Source organism: Anser cygnoides, chromosome 14 (genome assembly GCF_040182565.1).
Source record: "Anser cygnoides isolate HZ-2024a breed goose chromosome 14, Taihu_goose_T2T_genome, whole genome shotgun sequence".
NCBI lineage: Eukaryota > Metazoa > Chordata > Aves > Anseriformes > Anatidae > Anser > Anser cygnoides.
In genome coordinates, this window is record NC_089886.1 from 1375619 (window position 1) to 1392406 (window position 16788).

The following is a 16788-nucleotide window of genomic DNA, read 5'->3' on the forward strand; positions in this document are numbered from 1 at the left end:
GAGAAAGCTGTTTGTGCTGAGACTGGGAACAAATAAGCAAGCAAATCAGGACTAAAGCTCACTCGCTCCACTGGCTGCACACTGCATGCACAATAAGCTCCAGGAAGTCCAGCCTGGGCAGACACGGGGTAACACGGGGCGCAGGGGGTGAAGTTGCCCCGTGCTCGGCCCAGCGCAGGCTGCGGAGCATCACCCGCCCTCGGCTGCTCGCACGCGGCCGTGCAGGGGGTGCAGCCACAGGGGCAGGCTGCTGCTCCTCTCCTGCAGATCGCAGCCCCCCCGCAGGATCTCCGGCTGTGGTATCTCCAGACCCCTGCCCTCAAACGGGAAAGGGCAAAGGGCTGGATAATCTAAATGGTTTCAGATACTGGCAGTTTTCCTCCTTTCTGATCTGGCAGGGGCAGACTTCAGCCGAGAAGCAGCAGCTGTTCTCCTTGTGAAGACTTTGTGGAAGTCGAACTAGGAGAAATGCATCGTTTCCACAGAGCAGGGGATAGCCCAGCTGGAATTCGGGGTCCCTTGGTGTCCTCCTGTGTTCCCACCCCGTGCGCTGCTCAGCCCGGGGGTCTGGAGCGGGCCCAGGCTCCCCCCGCAGCAGCGCCCGCTCTCACCTATGCAGATCTCGTCGTCCGTCTCAGCGTCGCCGATGCAGCGGAATTTAAACTCATTGAGGGAGTCGGCGAACTTGCGCTTGGCTGACGACAGATCTGCCGAGAGACAGCGGGGAGAGGGGAAACGAGGGCGTCAGCCGGGGAACAAGCCCACCGACGGCATGACGGGTGGGCACGGGGTCCCAGCCAGCAACCCCCGGGAGAACCCACTGGAGGGGGCCCCTTCCTCCCCCGCACGCCCCAGGGATGGGCTCTGGGGGTCCCGGCCAGCACCCCCAAACACGCCACGGGAGAGGCAGCCTCAGCTTCTGGCCGTGACAGCCTCAGGGGGCCCCGAGCCCAGCACCCCGGGGCGAACACGGCGGGTGACAGCCCACGGCACGGCCGGGCACCGCTGCCGATGTGGGCACAGCCCTGCTGCCCCCAGGCCCTGTTTGTGGGCGTCCCAGCAGAGGTTGATTGCTTTACGAGTCACAGACTCTCTCCGAGAGCTGAATCCTATTAAGTTATTACTTCAGTGACCTGAGTGGATCCAGGACTGGCTTTCCGAACCGGCCCCGTAGCCCTGCACGCGCCCCCGGGCACCGCAGGGCTGCCAGCTCGGCGGGGAGCTCGAACTGCAGCAACGCGGGGCCCCCGGGCACGCAGACGGCATTAGGATCCCGTCCTGCTAAATCCCCTGTGCATTGCTGCGCTCAGCATCCCCAAAATTCAGCGCGCTTTTCCCTTTCCGAACACCAGTGCAAAACGTGCGTGCACATAAAGACCGCGGCCCCCTCCCGGCACCCGCTGCCTGGAAGAGAACCGAAGAAGAACTGGAGCATTTTGCTTTCCCTGGGGGATAAGGGACTTTAAAGCTTTCCCCTAGCGTTAAAGCTGCTCTCCCAGTGTCTGCTCACATCCCCGGGGCTAATCCTGCCCACCTCGCAGTCCACGAGCAAAGCTGCGCCCAGCTGCCGTCACCCAACTCCTGAGGCAGCCGGAGAACCGTGAAATGCCGGCAGGGAGAGGGCCGGGCAGCAGCAGGGGCTCGGCTGCTCGGGGACCCCCAGGAGTTACCGAGGGCAGCACCGGCACGGCCCCCCCGCGCCTCTCCTCACGCCCTCGGCAGCTCGGAGGCTTTAACCCGGCCCCCAGGAGCCCCGCAGCCTCCTGCCTCCCCTGGAATGGAAACGGGGAGGACGTTAATGAGAAGATGACGTTAATGACTTGAGGAGCCACTTCCTCCCCGCCAGCTCCGCGCTGACCCCGGGCCACCCGGCCGGGCTCACGGACACCCGGCCCCGGCGGCTGCCGTCCCCTCGCTCCCGCTGCTGCCTGGGCAGGGGCACATCAAGCCTGACGGCCCACAGCACGTATAAACAGAGAGAGGAGAGGCTGAAGGAGAAGGAGATAACTCCCAGCGTGGCGGCGATAAAGGGAAATCGCTCCCAGCTGCTCGCTGAGTGACACAACCAATTCACAGGGTGCTGCAGCAGCTAAAATTAGCGGCGGGCTGGGCCAGAAAAGCAGATGGGCAGCGCAGGGGGCCCACCAGCATCCTCGCATCCCACCGCACGTCAGCGTTTTAGGGAACCCCCTCCGGCAGGAGGACAAGCCCTAAGCGCACTGCGAGGGACGGCGCGCGGGGAAGGGCAGGGCAGGGCGAGCAGGGTGCTCGCCCCTCGGCAGAGCTCGCTGACAGCCGCTCGCCTCCCCCCGGGCTGCGGGTGAACAAACAAAATCCTGCGAAGGCTCGGGAGAAACTTCTGCTTTGCCTCGTGCGCGAGCGAAACCCCGCAGCTCCCCACGCGCATGAGTCAAAGCTGCGCTGCACGAGTTCTGCTCCCGGCTTCTGGCTGGCTTCACCAACCAGCCACGAAACCGGGCAAAACCACCACAAAGCCAGAAAAAAAAAATCCCGCTGCCCGAGCAACGCGGCTGGCCTGGGGCCTGGGCACCGCTAGGTGGTGGTCCTGGCATGGCCAGGGCCGTGCGGCTGCCGGGGGCCGCTCCCCACCAGCTCTGGAAGCCGCGTGGCGGCCGAGTGCCCGCGGGGCCTCCTGGCAGCCCGGCCGGGAGCTGTGCACGCTGCAGGGCCCCCGGGCTGCCCGTGGCCACGGGAACCAGCCATGCCCCCGCGCCCCGACACTACCTGTGTCTGGGATGGGGGAGACACCCACGGGCTGAGCGGTGCTGACCCCAAATCCCTCTCACCTGCAGGTAACTGGCGCAGCCGGGGCTCGCTGCCCTCCCCTCCCGCATGCCGATGCGGGTCAGTGCGCTCGCTCACGCGTGGTGCTAGAACAACGGCTAAGTCTGCAGCCACCGGGTTTCCGTGCTGTTCCTGCCTGTCCTCCCCCCTGCTCCGGCGAGGGGCAGCTCCTGCCCCACGCTCTCCCCCACCTGCTGCGTTCCCCCTCTCCGTTCCCACCCGGTGCCGTGCCGTGCCCCGAGGCACCCCGCTCCCCGCACCCGTTTCAGGAGGAGGATCCCTTTCGGAAAGTCAATTTGACAGAAAGCAGGCACGAGCACGGCATGCCAGAGGTCCAGCTGCGTAACCACGGCAACGAGCAATCTAAATAAAATGCCCTTTTAAAAGTGATGTATGGGCTCGTTACTGCAATATAGGGTTACCAGCTCAAACGTTTACGGGAACTGCTACAGTAGCGCTCCCCTTCCTGAGAACTCTGCCCTTCCTGGAGGAGGGTTACGACTCGGACAGGGTGCCAAAAGGGAGAAAGCTGCAGGCAGCTGGGGACGAGGGACGTGAAAGGAGCGGGCAGGGACACCGCCACGCACCCCGCGTGCTGGGCAGGGCATGAGAGCAGCGGTGAGCTCCAGGGACGGGGCGAGAGCCCGCGGGTCCCAGGAGCTACACGTGGGGCCCGCAGCCCCTGGCAGGACACCCAGCGGGGAGGCTGACCCACAGCCACCGCTCCCCAGCAGCCCCACGCGCGGCTCAGTGCTGCTCCCAGTCCCTTGCGTAACCTCGAGCTGAACCGCAGCCAGGTCCCGGCGGCGTTCGCCCGTGGTGCGAGCGCCCCTGAGCTGCCTTTGTGCCCGGGTCCCACCGGCAAAGGCTGCTGACAGCCTTCGAGGCAAACCTGCACAGGTCAGGTAACCAACAGCAGAGCTCGCACATCTGTCCACACAGCCTCGCAGCTCCAGGACCCGGGCTCCTTCCAAAATTTGTGGGGACCGAGAGGACAACAGCCCGCAGCCCCTCTCCTGCCCGGGGTCCCCGTGCCCCTCACGCCCACTGCCCCCGTTCAGCCCTCCCCGGTGTCACCTCCCGGCCCTCAGCACTCAGCTGCACCATCCTTCTGGGAAGCAGCTTCTGTAACCGCAAGGGGACTGAAGTGTTTGGTTTCTAAGTAAAAAGCCCTTCCCCAAAGACATTTGGAAACGCTGCAGAAGGCCGGCCCTACAACGAAGGCGCTTTGATTTCGTAACCCCGTCCGTGCGCATCCTCCTGGTGCGAGGAAAGCCCCGTCCCGGGCACGGCTCCGCTGCTCCGTGCCCTGCAAACCCGCTGCCCGCCGGCACGCCTCCCTTGGGGCGGCGGGGTGTCACAACAGGGGCACCGCAGGCAGGTGAGGGGACAGACCAAAGGTGCCAAGCGAAATTTGGGGTTATCGGGCGGATCTGGCTGCACAGGGCACGGGGACGCGGGAGGCCGGCCGCACGCTGCGCCGCAGGTCCAGCGCCTGTCCCGCCTGAAACACTCTGTTCTCACCCAGAGCGGTGTTTCTACACTTCCTGTGAAGAAAATTGCTTAATAATCTATATTTAAAGCTGAATTGGACACAACAGGAACCGCGACGCCTGCCCCTTCCTTCCCCCGCGGCAGGGAGCAGCGGGCTCGTCCGGCCGGGCCAGGCAGCCCCTCGCAGGGCCTGCAGGAGGGACGGGAGGGTCCCCGGCAGCGCGGGAGCTGCTTTCAGCACCCCTGCCCTCTGCCCTGCTGTCACTGCGGCGAGGAGCGTCCCTCGCCCCGCCGTGTGCATCCCTTGCCCCATGGCACAGGGGCGCTGCGTGTCTGCTCCCCCGCGCCCGGCCCGCTCGCTGGCGGCGCAGCTTCTGACAGCCCCAAAGACCGCACGCCACCAGCTCCCCCCTCGCTGACACATCCCTTACAGCTTCTCAGAAATAAAAGGAAATTGCATCTGCTTTACGATCCACCTTCTGGTTATCGTTTAGAAACCGCCTGGGCACAAGCCCCACGCAGGCACCCCCGTGACAGCCGGGGGTCCGCGTGTTTCGGGGCTGCCCCTAACGGCCCTACAGGAGGAGAGGGCTGAGGGGAGGCACACGGCTCAAAGCTAAAGGTGGGCTGACCCTCCTAACAGCCCCTTCCGCAGCCACCGGGTCTGGCTCGGCTGTTTAAGCCGTGTGGAGGCCCCGCTGCAGCCCTCGGTCTCTGCAGCCCTCCCCTCTGCTCGGGGACCGTGCGAGCAGAGCAGCTGGGACACGTAACGGGAGGGCCCAGGACGGGCTTCTTGGAACATCTCAAGAGCAATTCTCTTGGCAAGGAGACTGAAGGCATCGCCAGAAAATGACCCCACGCTAACTCGGAACCAGAAGGCAGAGCAGAGAGCGCAGCCGTACGCTCACAGGGGGGCACTGCAGAAGCACGAGGCCTCGTCGCCACCGAGCGACGCCTGCTCGGGCTACGGGGAGAGAAGCCCCCGGCCTGGGGGGCTCGCCGAGCCGGGCCCCACGCAGCCATCCCCCGCAATTAGCCCCGACTCGTTTAATAAACAACTCATGTGCCGGGCGGCTGGGGCTAATCAGTGATGTCGTGCGGGCCTACAGCTGCCGGCAGGCCCTGCCCTGGGTTCAGCACCAGAGGGAGAATAAAAAAACCACAAGGAGAGAGGCGACCCCGGGGCTGGCGGCAGAAGGGAACTCGGTGCAGGAGGCGGCCGTGCCGTGTGTGTGTGTGTCTGTCTGTCTGTCTGTGTGTCTGTGCCCAGCAGCCCGGCCCCGAACAGCAGCGCCTTAAAGAAGCTGTGCTACGTTTGCAGCTCAGAGAAGAAAATCCCCTCGCAGGCCGGCTCGCTGCATTTCACTTCCTTAACAACACCCGCACAGAACGTCCTCTTAAGGAAGACCTGAAGCAAGACAACGGAGCAAAGCAGAGCGACGACCAGCACGTGCCCGGCAGGCCAGGCACGGAGCCCTGGCTGTATTCACACCCCCTGCAACCGGCCTGAAGAGCAAGTTCCCCGAACACGTACACGACCTGGCCGCAACGCAGCGGTTCAGCAGAGCCCACCGGCGTCCCCATGGGCCACAGCCCCTCGGTGCCCAGACCCCATCCCGAGAGCGGAGACGTGGGAAGTTCGAACGCGCAAACCCCCCAAAAACCAAGTGGCCCGTCCACGACAGCACGAAGGTTTCAGACCGAGGAGCTGCCGCGGCTCCCGCTCAGCCTTCGCTGTAACCAGCCGAGCACACGGCGCTGCTCTCCAGCCCATGCATCATCATATGCCTCGCTTCACACACTCAAAGTGGATTCATACGGCAAAATGTTTGCCAGAAGGACAGAGGATCCATTGTGGGATGAATGGGACTATTGACTGGGCTCAAATAGCAGATCAGATTTGAGTAACACACTGAAGACATGAATTATTTTCATGGTATTTTAAGAGATAAAAGTTCTGCGCTTCGTGAAAAACAAAGTCAGCCTTTGGCAGGCCTGCCTGGTTACACAGCTAAAATTATTCCCCGCTCCCCACCGAGCCAGCACCCCGGCCACGTCATCGCCCACCCCCAAATCACTAATGCTGCTCGCTGCTGCGGGAGCGCTGCCAGGCCAGGATGTTTTGCAAAGAGACGCCTGATGAACGGCACCGAAGATCCAAGAGAAATGAAGTCAGGAGGACGTCAGGTCTCCTGGAAATGCTGCCGGAGCTCCAGGAAGGTGACGGAGGTTTCCTTGGAGCGCTGGGGACAGCAGGTCCTGGGCTGCCGTGGGACGGGGAGCCCCGCTGGAAGCTGAGGCATGGGGGAAGCGAGCCTCTGCCTTTTTTTCCCAGTTAGCAGAAAGCGAGAGATGCAGACGGAGGAAAGCCCCTCGTGGGCCCTGCAAGGACAGCTCACGTCCCCAGCACGGAAGGAAGCGAAGCACAGCACCGGGGGCTCTTCCTCAGCGCTCGTCAGCCGTCCCCAGGCCCCCCGTGGAAGCGAGAAGCGTCGCCGCGCCGCTTCCCTTGGTTCACGCACAGCTCGCTGCTCTGCTGTTCCCAGCTGCCGCCTCCTGGGCTGAGGAAACCGATCTTTAGTTGGAGTCCTCTTCCTCTTGCCCCAAAGTATCTGTGCTTTTTCTGACCTGCACCAGCCCGAACCTCCTGCAGTTTCGGGGCATTTTGGTCTGGTCCAGACCCTGCGCTCGCCAGGCTCCGGGCACGAACCTCACCACAGCTCTCCACCCTTCCTGTTCAGCTTTTCTTAGCACTTGTCCATGCACTTCCTATTACAACGAAATCATAGCAGCAGCTCTGGTGGCACAGATTTTGTCCCACGGTGGCCGAGGCGCATCAGAGCTGCACGGCACTGCAGGGAAACCGAGACGCCCGGGGTGGTCGCTGAGCTGGTCCCTGGGGGCCCGGCATGAAGGGGCATTGCGCCGCGGTTTCCGTCCATGGGGAGATTTTCCTCTCAGAAGTCTTCAATAATCCCTTCACGAAAATACATTTTAACACTTCACATCGTCTGGGATCTCTTTGGAAGTTACTCCTGGTATGCAAACTGCACTTGTCAAGATGATCCTCGCCGCCGAGCTGCCGAAGCCCGGTGGCTGGGGAGGGGGGCACAGCTCCGCACAGCCCGGGAGCTTCAGGGCCGAGCAGCCCCGGGCTCTATAAACCACGGGGGATTTTCCAGTGCAAACCGTTCAGCACTGAACACTGCATTTAGGGTGCAGCACAGCTCAGCCCTACCCTGGCTCTGCGTTAAGGTTATTTAGGGGGGAACCAAGGCACCGAACGGGCTGCACGAGCACCCGGCTCAGAGGCCCGGGAGCAGAAAGGACAGAGGTGACGCGGGGCAGGGCTGAAGGAAAGCGATAGGCCACCAGACGGCTTGAGCAACGCCGGAGCGGGCTGTGAGAGCTGTGTGCTGCCGCCAGGCAGGCAGGCCTGCCGCCTGCAAACGGCCCCGGCCGCAGGCAGGCAGGCACGCACTGGGCACGTCCCCCCGCTCCCGAGGGGCTCCAGCACCCGCAGCCCCCGGGACGCTCTGTGGGCACCCAGAAGGAGAAGGGGCTCGAAGCCGGGTACCGACCCTGCGACATCCCGGGGCTGGGCGGCACCGCGATGGGAACCGAAACGCCGGGTGGGTGTCCACGAGGAGGGGACGAGCGCGGCCACCAACACCATGGGCAGAAGCACGACCCCACGCAGCCGCCGGTGCTGTGCTCTGCGAAAAGAGCCCGATGCTCCTGCTGCGTGTGGGACGGGGTGGCCGCACGGGGACCCCCCCAGCAGAGCCGTCCTGGGGGTGCACGTGGGGGCTGGCGCCCACAAAGTGCCGGGGTCGCGCAGGGTGCCTTGCCTCCCCGGCCACCACGCGGTTCGCGTGCTTCGCAGTGAAACCAAACAAAGCACATTGCTCTGCTTCCCCACCCAGCCACCACGTCTGGCACTTTTCCCCGTGTTTATTTTCGTTCACATCCTGGTGTTGTTTTATAGCAGAGCTCCCCCCAGGCCCCTCCTAACCCACGATCCCGCCGGTAAGTGGCTGCTGGCAGCGAGGCGAGCGCGGGGCTGAGCCCGCCGGGCTCCGAGGGGACGCAGCGCAGGTGGGGGCAGAGCAGGGCTGGGGAGAAAACCAAACGTACGCGTCCGGCGCACCCGGCGCAGGGGGAGGACACGTCAAAACGGCAAAGGCGGGTGACAGCTCAAGTGCCTGGAGAACTCAGGGGAGCGGCAGGGAAATGGAAAGCTACCGCCCCCGAGGCAGCCACCCGACAGACCCCGCAGGCTGCCGGAGCGCCCGTGGGGAGCAGCACGGGGCCAACGGCACCAGCAGGGTCAGCAAAGGCACTCGGGAACGGCGCTGCTGCGAGGACGGCAGTGCGGACAGACAGAGCGGCCTTCGTGTCGTTCACGCTTGCTGTCTGTAAGCCCGAAACTATGAAAGACATCTCAAGCTCGTGCCGGCAGCGGGGGTTTCGAGCGCTGCGTCCCCCCCTGCCCGCGGGACGCCCGTGCCCTGCTGCCCCCCCCGCCCGCAGCCACCCGCCAGCCCTCCCCACCGGCTTTCCCCCGGTACTCCGCGGGCGAGCAGGGCGGCCCCGTGCCCTGACGTGCGGCAGGGGCCCCGTGCAGCCCCAACCTGCTGACGCTGCCCACAGCACCGGCCCCCCAGGAGCACGTAAAAGCTCCGCCGCTGCCCTGGGCACAAGCGCTGATCCTCGGGGGCGCGCACCCAGCAGCGCCGTGCACAGCGCCGTCGGATGGGTCGCAAAGAAGCGCCCAGCGCGCGGGCAGCAGCCGCAGCGAGCCTCTCCCCTGTCCCTTCCACGGCTGGAGGAGAGCGGCCGTGTCCCCTGCCGCCGCAGCGCCTGCTTTGGGCCCCCGAGCTCCTCCGTAATTACAATTCCTCCTCCGAGCCCTTTCTGTTTCTCTCCTCTGCTTAAAACCTGGAAGGATGACCTCCAGAAGCGGTGCAGGTTACTTTACCCTCATTGCCATAATAATTCATTGACTGGAGCCTGGAATCACATTTCATTAGAATAAAATGCTCTGTCTGAGACAGTTAATCAATTTAGAGGACACTAATCCAAAAGAAATTTGCTCCTGACCAAGTTAATAACCATCAGCGGCGCAGACGGCCGAGCGGGGCAGCCCGCGCACCGTGCTGGCAGTGTCCCCACGCGGGGGGACGGCCACTTGTCACAGCCCCCGACCAGACACCATGTGTGAACACCGCGCGGGAGCAGATTACCCCAGGCAGTAGCCACGCATTTGGATTAGTTTGTTATTAAACCTGATTAGTTAATGGTTAGCCCAGCAGGGAGCCTGCTCTGTTTCTCAGCAGGCAGGTGCCAAAACATTGGGGGTGCCCGGCGGGGGGGGCAGGGGTCTGAGCCCCTCTGGTGACACCCGGGAGCTGTCACCCTCTGCGGTGGCACAGCCCCACAACGGCAGGTGACGCGGATGGAAACCTCACCTCCAAGGAAGCAGCTCTCGGGGGCACATTTGGGAAAAACAAATGAAAAAAACAAAAGAACAGAGCCACACACAAAGGAAAAGCGCTCTGCTGGCTGTGGGATGACCTGAGGAACGGGGCGGCAGCCCAGCTTTTGGAGCCGGGACCCCCGCACTGCCCGAGGCTGGGGCCGGGTCCCAGCAGAGCGGGGTCAGCCCCGCGCCCCCATCCAGCAGCTCCGCAGCAGCCTCCTTCCCCTTCCTCCCCGGGAGCCTGCGGAAATCCTTTCGCCTCCGCTGCTCCTCCACCAAAGAGCAGGAAAAAATCCCACCGTGCTCATGGAAATGTCACCGACGAATGAGTCAATTTTTCCCTGCTTCGACAGGGGGAAAAAAAAAAAAGTAAGAAATAAACCGAGCGCCTGCAGAGGCACGGGCACGAGGAGCGGCGCAGGAGGGAGCTGGGGTGACCGCGGTGCCCGGGGCACTGCCACCAGCACCAGCCCCACAGCGCCGGGGCCAGGGGTGGAAAGGGCTGGAGACGCCACGCGGTGGGGAGATGCCCCCCCATCCCTCAGGGACAAACCCCGGAGCCTCTGGGTTGGGAAGCAGCGACCCAGCACAGCAGCACTCGCGGTCCCGGCCCTTCTGCCCCCAGATTTTGGGAGAAGTGGAAGGGCCGCGCTCCGCCCGCCCCCCAGCGCACGCGGGGCGAAGCGGTGCCGGCCGCAGAGGGAACGCAGGCGACGGCACGCGGCGCCTGCTGTGCGCTGGGTTATTTTTTCTAAAGCATTGCTAAGCAACCGGCATCCGACGAGGGCATCGTTCTGGCCAGACACCGGTTCTGCTACAAAAAAAGCAGTGAACGGAAACCTTCGTTATTTCGAGTGCCACCGTAAAGGCACGCCAGGTAACCCCGCGGGCACGGAGCCCCCCTTCTGCCTCCCCCGGGTCCCGCAGCAGGGTCAGGAGCCGCTAAAGAGATCCAAGCACGTGGGTGTGCACCCAGACGCCCAGCGCCCAGCACCCGGGTGTGGTGGGGGGCAGCGCGGGGCCACCAAGTGCCAGCCCCGGGGCCAGCAGCGAGGCCCCCCCAGTTCCCGCTGCGGCACCGACCGCGTGCAAGCGAGCGCTGCAGCTCCTGTCCCCGGGAAAAAAAAAAAACTTCATGTTTTCCAACAGTTTTACGAGCTATTTATTGCCTGCCTGTAGATAAACAGTCTGTATCTTTTGCAAATAGATTCTTCTGCGCCGCAGCCCGGAACAAAGGCAGCATTTTTGTCTTTAGGAGAAGCGCGGAGCCGGGCCGGAGGGGAGGCGCGGGGCAGCACGCACCGAGCCGTCGCCGTGTCCCCAGCTGGAAGGGGCGCGGGGACACGCGGCAGGGCCCGGGGGTGGCGTGGCCACCAAACGGCGGCTGGGGCCACCACGGCCTCCCTTCGAGCTCCAGCAAAGCGCCTCCTCTCCGGCCCGAACCAGAGCTAACCAAAAAACACCAGGAGATTGAAACAAGCAAAGCGACCGCACGGCAGAGCTGCTGCGCGAGCTGGCTGAACCCCGGCGAGCACCACGTGCCCGAGCGGCAGCGCGCGGAGGAAGCGACATCTGCGGCCCCTTCCTGAGCGCTCCCGCGCCGCCGGCCCCGGCCCACGTGCGGCACAGCCTCACCGCCGCTCCGCACGCAGGGACCATCTGGCTCGGAGGCTCGTGTGCCGCGTGTAAACCCAGCCAGAGACGAGCCTGGCACTAACACAGACGTCCCCTTCCCGCGCCGCACCGCGCTCAGCGCCCCGCAGAGTCCCAGCGGGCACGCAGCCCAGCCGGCACCGCGACCTGCGGCCCCGAGAAGTCGGGATGGGAACGGCAGCTCTGTTCCTCCGCGCACACCAAAGCCATCCAGGCTTCGAAGAGCCCAGGCGGTGCCCCAGGAGCACGCGCCCGCAGCGGGCACGGGGCCGCCGGGACGGAGCGATGAGGACGAGCAGGCGGGAGCAGGCTCACGGCGCGGGGGGGGGAGCGTGCCGGGAGCGGGGACACAAAAACATCCCCGCTCTGCTGGAGCGGCCGCGCCGTGACAGCTCGCTCACACGCGCGGAGGAGAAGGGAGATGATTCACGCGGAGCAGCAGTGAAGCGAACAAGCTGTGCGGAGCTGAGTACAAGCTCCCCCTCGCTTTCTCTCCACTCCCCACCCACACCGGGTCACGCTAAATCTATTTATCACGCCGCATATGAAGCTGGCTCGTTTGGTTGTGCTTAAAATTGACACATCAGAGAGAAAAAAAAAAAAAAAAAAGAAGAAGGAAAGCGGCAATGAATACCTGGCACGGCACATCCTCCTGCTGGGTGAGCTGCTGGAAGGTGCCAAAAGGAAGCTGAAGGGTTGCCCAAAACGCTCCGAACCAGAAGAAACCCAGCTCGGGCTCCGTAACATCACCCTTGCCGCACCTCGTGCGGGCCAGCTGCTTCGGGAGCCCCTCGCTGACTCGCCTGCTCGGGCAGAGCAGCGCTGGTGTAGGGATGTGAGCCCGGACACCACAGCCTGTGCACCCAAAAAGCCTGGGGCGGGCAGGGGAGCAGCGCAGGGCCCAGACCTGGGGCTGGGGCAGGCTCCGCTCCTCTCATGGCGGGGAGAAGCCCACGAGGGCTGGCTGCAGGAGCAGAGGGGCGCGTGGCCACCTCTCCGCCTTCGCAGGGGGAGCCCCAGCGATGCCTCAGCCCCACCAGCCTGGATGGGACCTCGGCATCGCCGTGCCGGGCGCCCAGCTGCCACCGCTCCATCCGCCTGGACGGGGGGACGAGCCCCCAGGGGGCGAGGGGTTTCTCCAGACGAGCAGCAGGTGCTGGCACCGCGCTCCGTCCTTATCTCGCTCGTGCCGGGGACGCTGCCGCTGCCTGCGGCTGGCGATGCGGTGCAGGGAGGAGCCGCAGCTCCCGCCAGGCTCGATGCAGCCCGCAGAGCTGCCGGAGCCCCGGCACCACCAAGGAAACAGCATTTCCTTGCACAAGTCTTGAACGTCATCATCAGGTGATGCCCCCAAAAACCACAAAACCCCCCGCCGCCCCCAGCGTGCCGGTAACACCGTGCTCACATCGCCCGGCACCGCAGGGCTGCTGGTCCTGCTGGCACGCCAGCACAGCCACGGCCCTGCCGAAACTGCCGTGCAGCCAAGTGCACTGCCAGCATAGCCAGCAGGTGCCTGGTGCTGCAGGAAGACCCAGGCAGCCCACCCAGCGCCCCTCCAGGAGAGGTCCCCTCCGCGCCCACCCTGGGCTGAGCCACCTCCTGGTCACATTTTCCCCCTCAAAGCACAAGCACGCGCTTCCTTGCTGTGCCGGCTCTGGCAGCGCAGTCAGGATCGTTTCAAAGCAGCTCGTTACTCCCCGACACATCCCTGCCATCCCTCGAGGGCCGGTTCTAACCTCTCGTTTTGCCCCCCCTGCTTACAGCACACCTCGCCACGCCAGCGCCACGCACGGGGACAGCCACTTGCCCCGACAGCGTCACCGCAGCGCTGCGTCGGGACGCGCGCCTTCGGGTCAAAGCCCTACACGAGCAAGAGCTCTGTCAATGAGCTGCCTCCCTGCAGGATGTGAAAGGCATCGTCACAAACGCAAACTGTCCTGCTCGTCCAAAGCCTTCTGCTCTGCTGCTTCCTCATCTGGCGTGGATGTGGGGCCGGATCCGGCCACCCCCCAGCACGGCAATTCCCGCTGCTAACCTCCACTGGGGAGGCAGAGGAGGAGCCTTTAAGCTGTGCTGAAAATAAAGCAGAGTATTATTGTTATTTGCGCTGCACCTCATTTGAATAAAATTCCAGACAAGCTATTAAACGCGTGGCTCCACAAGCCGTGCAGGTCATGCGAAGGAGGCAGGATTGCTCCGGCCCAGGTGCCGCCGGCAGCACAAACCTCCCCTGCAGCCCGCGGAAAGGACGGGCAGGTGGAAAATCCCTCCTGACACGGCGGAGCCCCGAGGCTGAGGCCGGCTGCAAAACTGCACCTTTGCCGGACAAATGAAGCAGAAAAATCACGGCAACTCATCTCAGAAAAAAAAAAAAAAAAAAAGTCCTGCGTTTTGCCGCTCGGATTGGTGCCGTGCCGGGCTGGCAGGAGCAGGGCGGCAGCGGGGAAGCCTCGCGGTGCCCCACGCCTGCTCCTTCCCGCAGGCTGCACGGGGACACGGCGGCAGGCAGCGGAGGAGGCAGCAGAGCAGAAAACCCAGGTTTTAAGCCCTGAACCGTGCCCGGTTCCCTCCTGGCCGCGGGCAGGGGCTGTGACGCAGCGAGGTGGGGTAACATTCGCCTCCCAGCTCGCGCAGGACTCCTGCCGATTAGGTAACTGGGGCAGCCACGAGCTTCCCAGTGCACGAAGGTGTCACCAACGCACAGCACAGAACCACGTCACCAGAGATGCCCGCTCGAGCTGCTGGGGGATCTCCCTGCAGGTTCCGACCTGGGCAAAGCCAGGCTGCCACGCGGTGGGGTGGGCAGCAGGAAACCCACAGCGCCGGGAACCCACAGCAGTGCCGGGAACCCGCAGCAGTGCCCCAGAAGGATCTAGGGGAAGCAGCCAGACCTAGAAGCACGAGACCCCGTCACCTGCTGCAGTTAGACTGAAACAGGAACCGAGTGCCTAACGGAGCTCGGGCACTGGGGCAGGAGAATCAGCAGGCAGGGTAAGAGCAGCAGCTCCCCTGGGCCTGGGCACTGCGCGGTGCGGCACGGCACGGGGCGAGCTCCCGCAGCACAGCCCCAGTCCCTCCAGGACCACCCGGGGGGGGGGACAGGAAGGAGCTGGGGCCCCCCCAGCAGCTGAAGGCGCAGCTGGGCTCCGTGTAGGTGACCCCGCCGCCGTGCCTGGCCTCCAGCTGCCAGCACCGTGTCTCAGCGCCACGTCCCGGCACCACTCCCCAGGGCACGGCCGGAGCAGACCCGACTCGAGCAGCCGCAGCCGCCCCACCGGGGGGATTTGTTGCCAGCCTCCAGAAGGCACAGCGCTCCTTCTCCTCCAGATCCAAACACCAGAGGTAACGCCGTCTCCCAGCCGCCAGCGCCTCCCTCGCCACCACTGCCGCCACCTGCAAGCACACGGGCTGGTGCTGGCAGGGTCGCTCTGACTCCCGTGGCTCATCCCTCACGTAGGAGGGAGGCTTGGGTCGTTACTGCCTCCTCCAGAGCCGAGTCGGGTAAAAGGGATGAAAACCATCAAAGGGGATGGGTTGGGCTTCCTCCCCCCAAATTTGCCCACATCCACCACAGGGGCCTCTACCCAGGAGCAGAGCAGCCCCAGCCCCAGCCCTTCCACCAGCACGCCCGAGGGCTTCTGCCCGGGAGAGGAGGAACGAGGGCATCCAGGGCACGCCTCCGCTCGCTCCCTGGCTGTGTCACGCTTACACCCCAAAATTAAAGGGTCCTGGCCAGCCAACTTCATCCCCGCGTATGCCCTCAACAGCGAGGTTTTTAGACCTGGGTTTCACACACCGGCACGTGGCCGCCCACCACCGCTCACAGGAGATGGAGCCCATCGCGCCCAGCTCCTGCGCCGGGGAGACAACAGGAACCAGCGGGGAAAACGCCTCGCTCGTACGTCTGCCGGGGGCTGGGGGCTGAAGGGGGGCTCTGCAGAGCCACCAGCGCACAGCAGCAAGGCCGGCTGCTCGGGGAACAAAGCTCGCTGGAGCGAAAGGCGGCCGAAAGCACTGCTCGGAGTCTTTTCAGGCATTTCCTTATTCCCAGAATAAGCCTTGTTTATACCAAAAGGGAATTAATCGCTCAGGTTAAACAATGGAAAAAAGTTTCACTTTTGCTTCTAGGCAAGCTCCAGAGCGGGGCACCAGCCCCAGTTACAGCACGGCAGCAGCCCCGCTGAGGAGCGCAGCGCTGCAGAGGAGCAGCGCGATCGCCGGCACGCGCACCTGATAAAGGCTGGATTTTGGGGAGCGGCTGCTGAGAAACGCAACCAAACCCACACGGCACCGGATCCCGGCACGCGCAGCCCGCAGCCGAAGCTCTCCGTGCCAACGAGGAGGGGGAACGCAGCCACCCGTTTTGATTTGTAGGCTGTGTGCCGGCGGTGGAAAGGGACACGTCCCGGGCTGCTTAAAAACACCGAGGGCAGAGCACGGAGGGCAAGCTTTGCCCCAGCTCCACGCCGCCAGGAGAAAGCCCCGAGGCCGGGCCCCGCCGCCGGGCAGGGACCAGTTCGGTGGCTTCAGATGGGTGCTCGGGAGCTGGCGGAACAGAGCAGACCAACAAACAGCACCCAGGCAGCTCGGCACGGGGCTGCCCTCCCCGGCACCGCGGCACGGCCCTGTCCCCAACCCACACACGGTGCCCGGGGAGGGGACGAGCCCGCAGCACCCCTGGGCCTCCCGGGTGCCGTGCAGAGGGCCCAAAACGCACCCAACCGGCCCAGAAACACGGGGTCAGGCACAGGGATGTCCCCGGCCACGGCCCAGGCTGCGACCGGCCCCTTCCCAAGCCCCTCAGCCCCCGTCTTCCCCGGGCACAACACCGCCCGCGTGGGGCCGAGCTCACCAAGGCCCCGGGGGCAGCGGGGCTGGGGGCGACGCTGGCACCGCGGGCACGGCCCCTGCCCACCCACAGGGGACACGAAGGGGTAAAAAACAACCCCGGTAACGTCGGTCACCACGGCTCCCGTGCCGGAGACCAAGTCCCCCTGCGTGCAGGCTGCCAGGCCATCGTCTGCGGCTCACTTCAGGTCTCCTCCGCATTTGCAAAACTTTGTGAATAATTTATGTGTGGCGTGCAGGGGAGAGAGAGGGACGCGTTCCGCTGAAAACCAGGTCGCTCTCGCTGCCAGCGAGCAGGAAAGGGAGACAATAGGAACAGGGACAGATGCTCCCTGGGAAAAGCAGCGTTACATCCTTGAAATCACTCACGCTCCGGAGATGCCCTAGACATCACAGGATATTTAACAGGACCAGCCCACCAGCAAACGAGGTTTGTCTTCAACCTTCTGCACTCTTTTTTTTACGTGAAGTTAAGAAATGCTACGACTCGGTGTCGCCCCGTCCTA

The 16788-nt window shown here is 64.4% G+C and overlaps 1 protein-coding gene across 11 annotated transcripts in view; it reads right to left on the reverse strand.

The window, feature by feature from the left end:
• ARHGAP26 (Rho GTPase activating protein 26) overlaps positions 1-16788 on the reverse strand; it is a 143098-nt gene that overhangs the window by 124312 nt on the left and 1998 nt on the right. For all 11 annotated transcript variants that reach the window (XR_010834922.1, XM_067005447.1, XM_067005453.1 and 8 more), the window contains exon 2: positions 612-707. Coding sequence is in view for 10 of the 11 variants with exons in the window: in XM_067005447.1 (XP_066861548.1) it covers positions 612-707 (96 nt within the window). In the remaining variant the exon portion in view is untranslated. The remainder of the gene's footprint in view (positions 1-611; positions 708-16788) is intronic.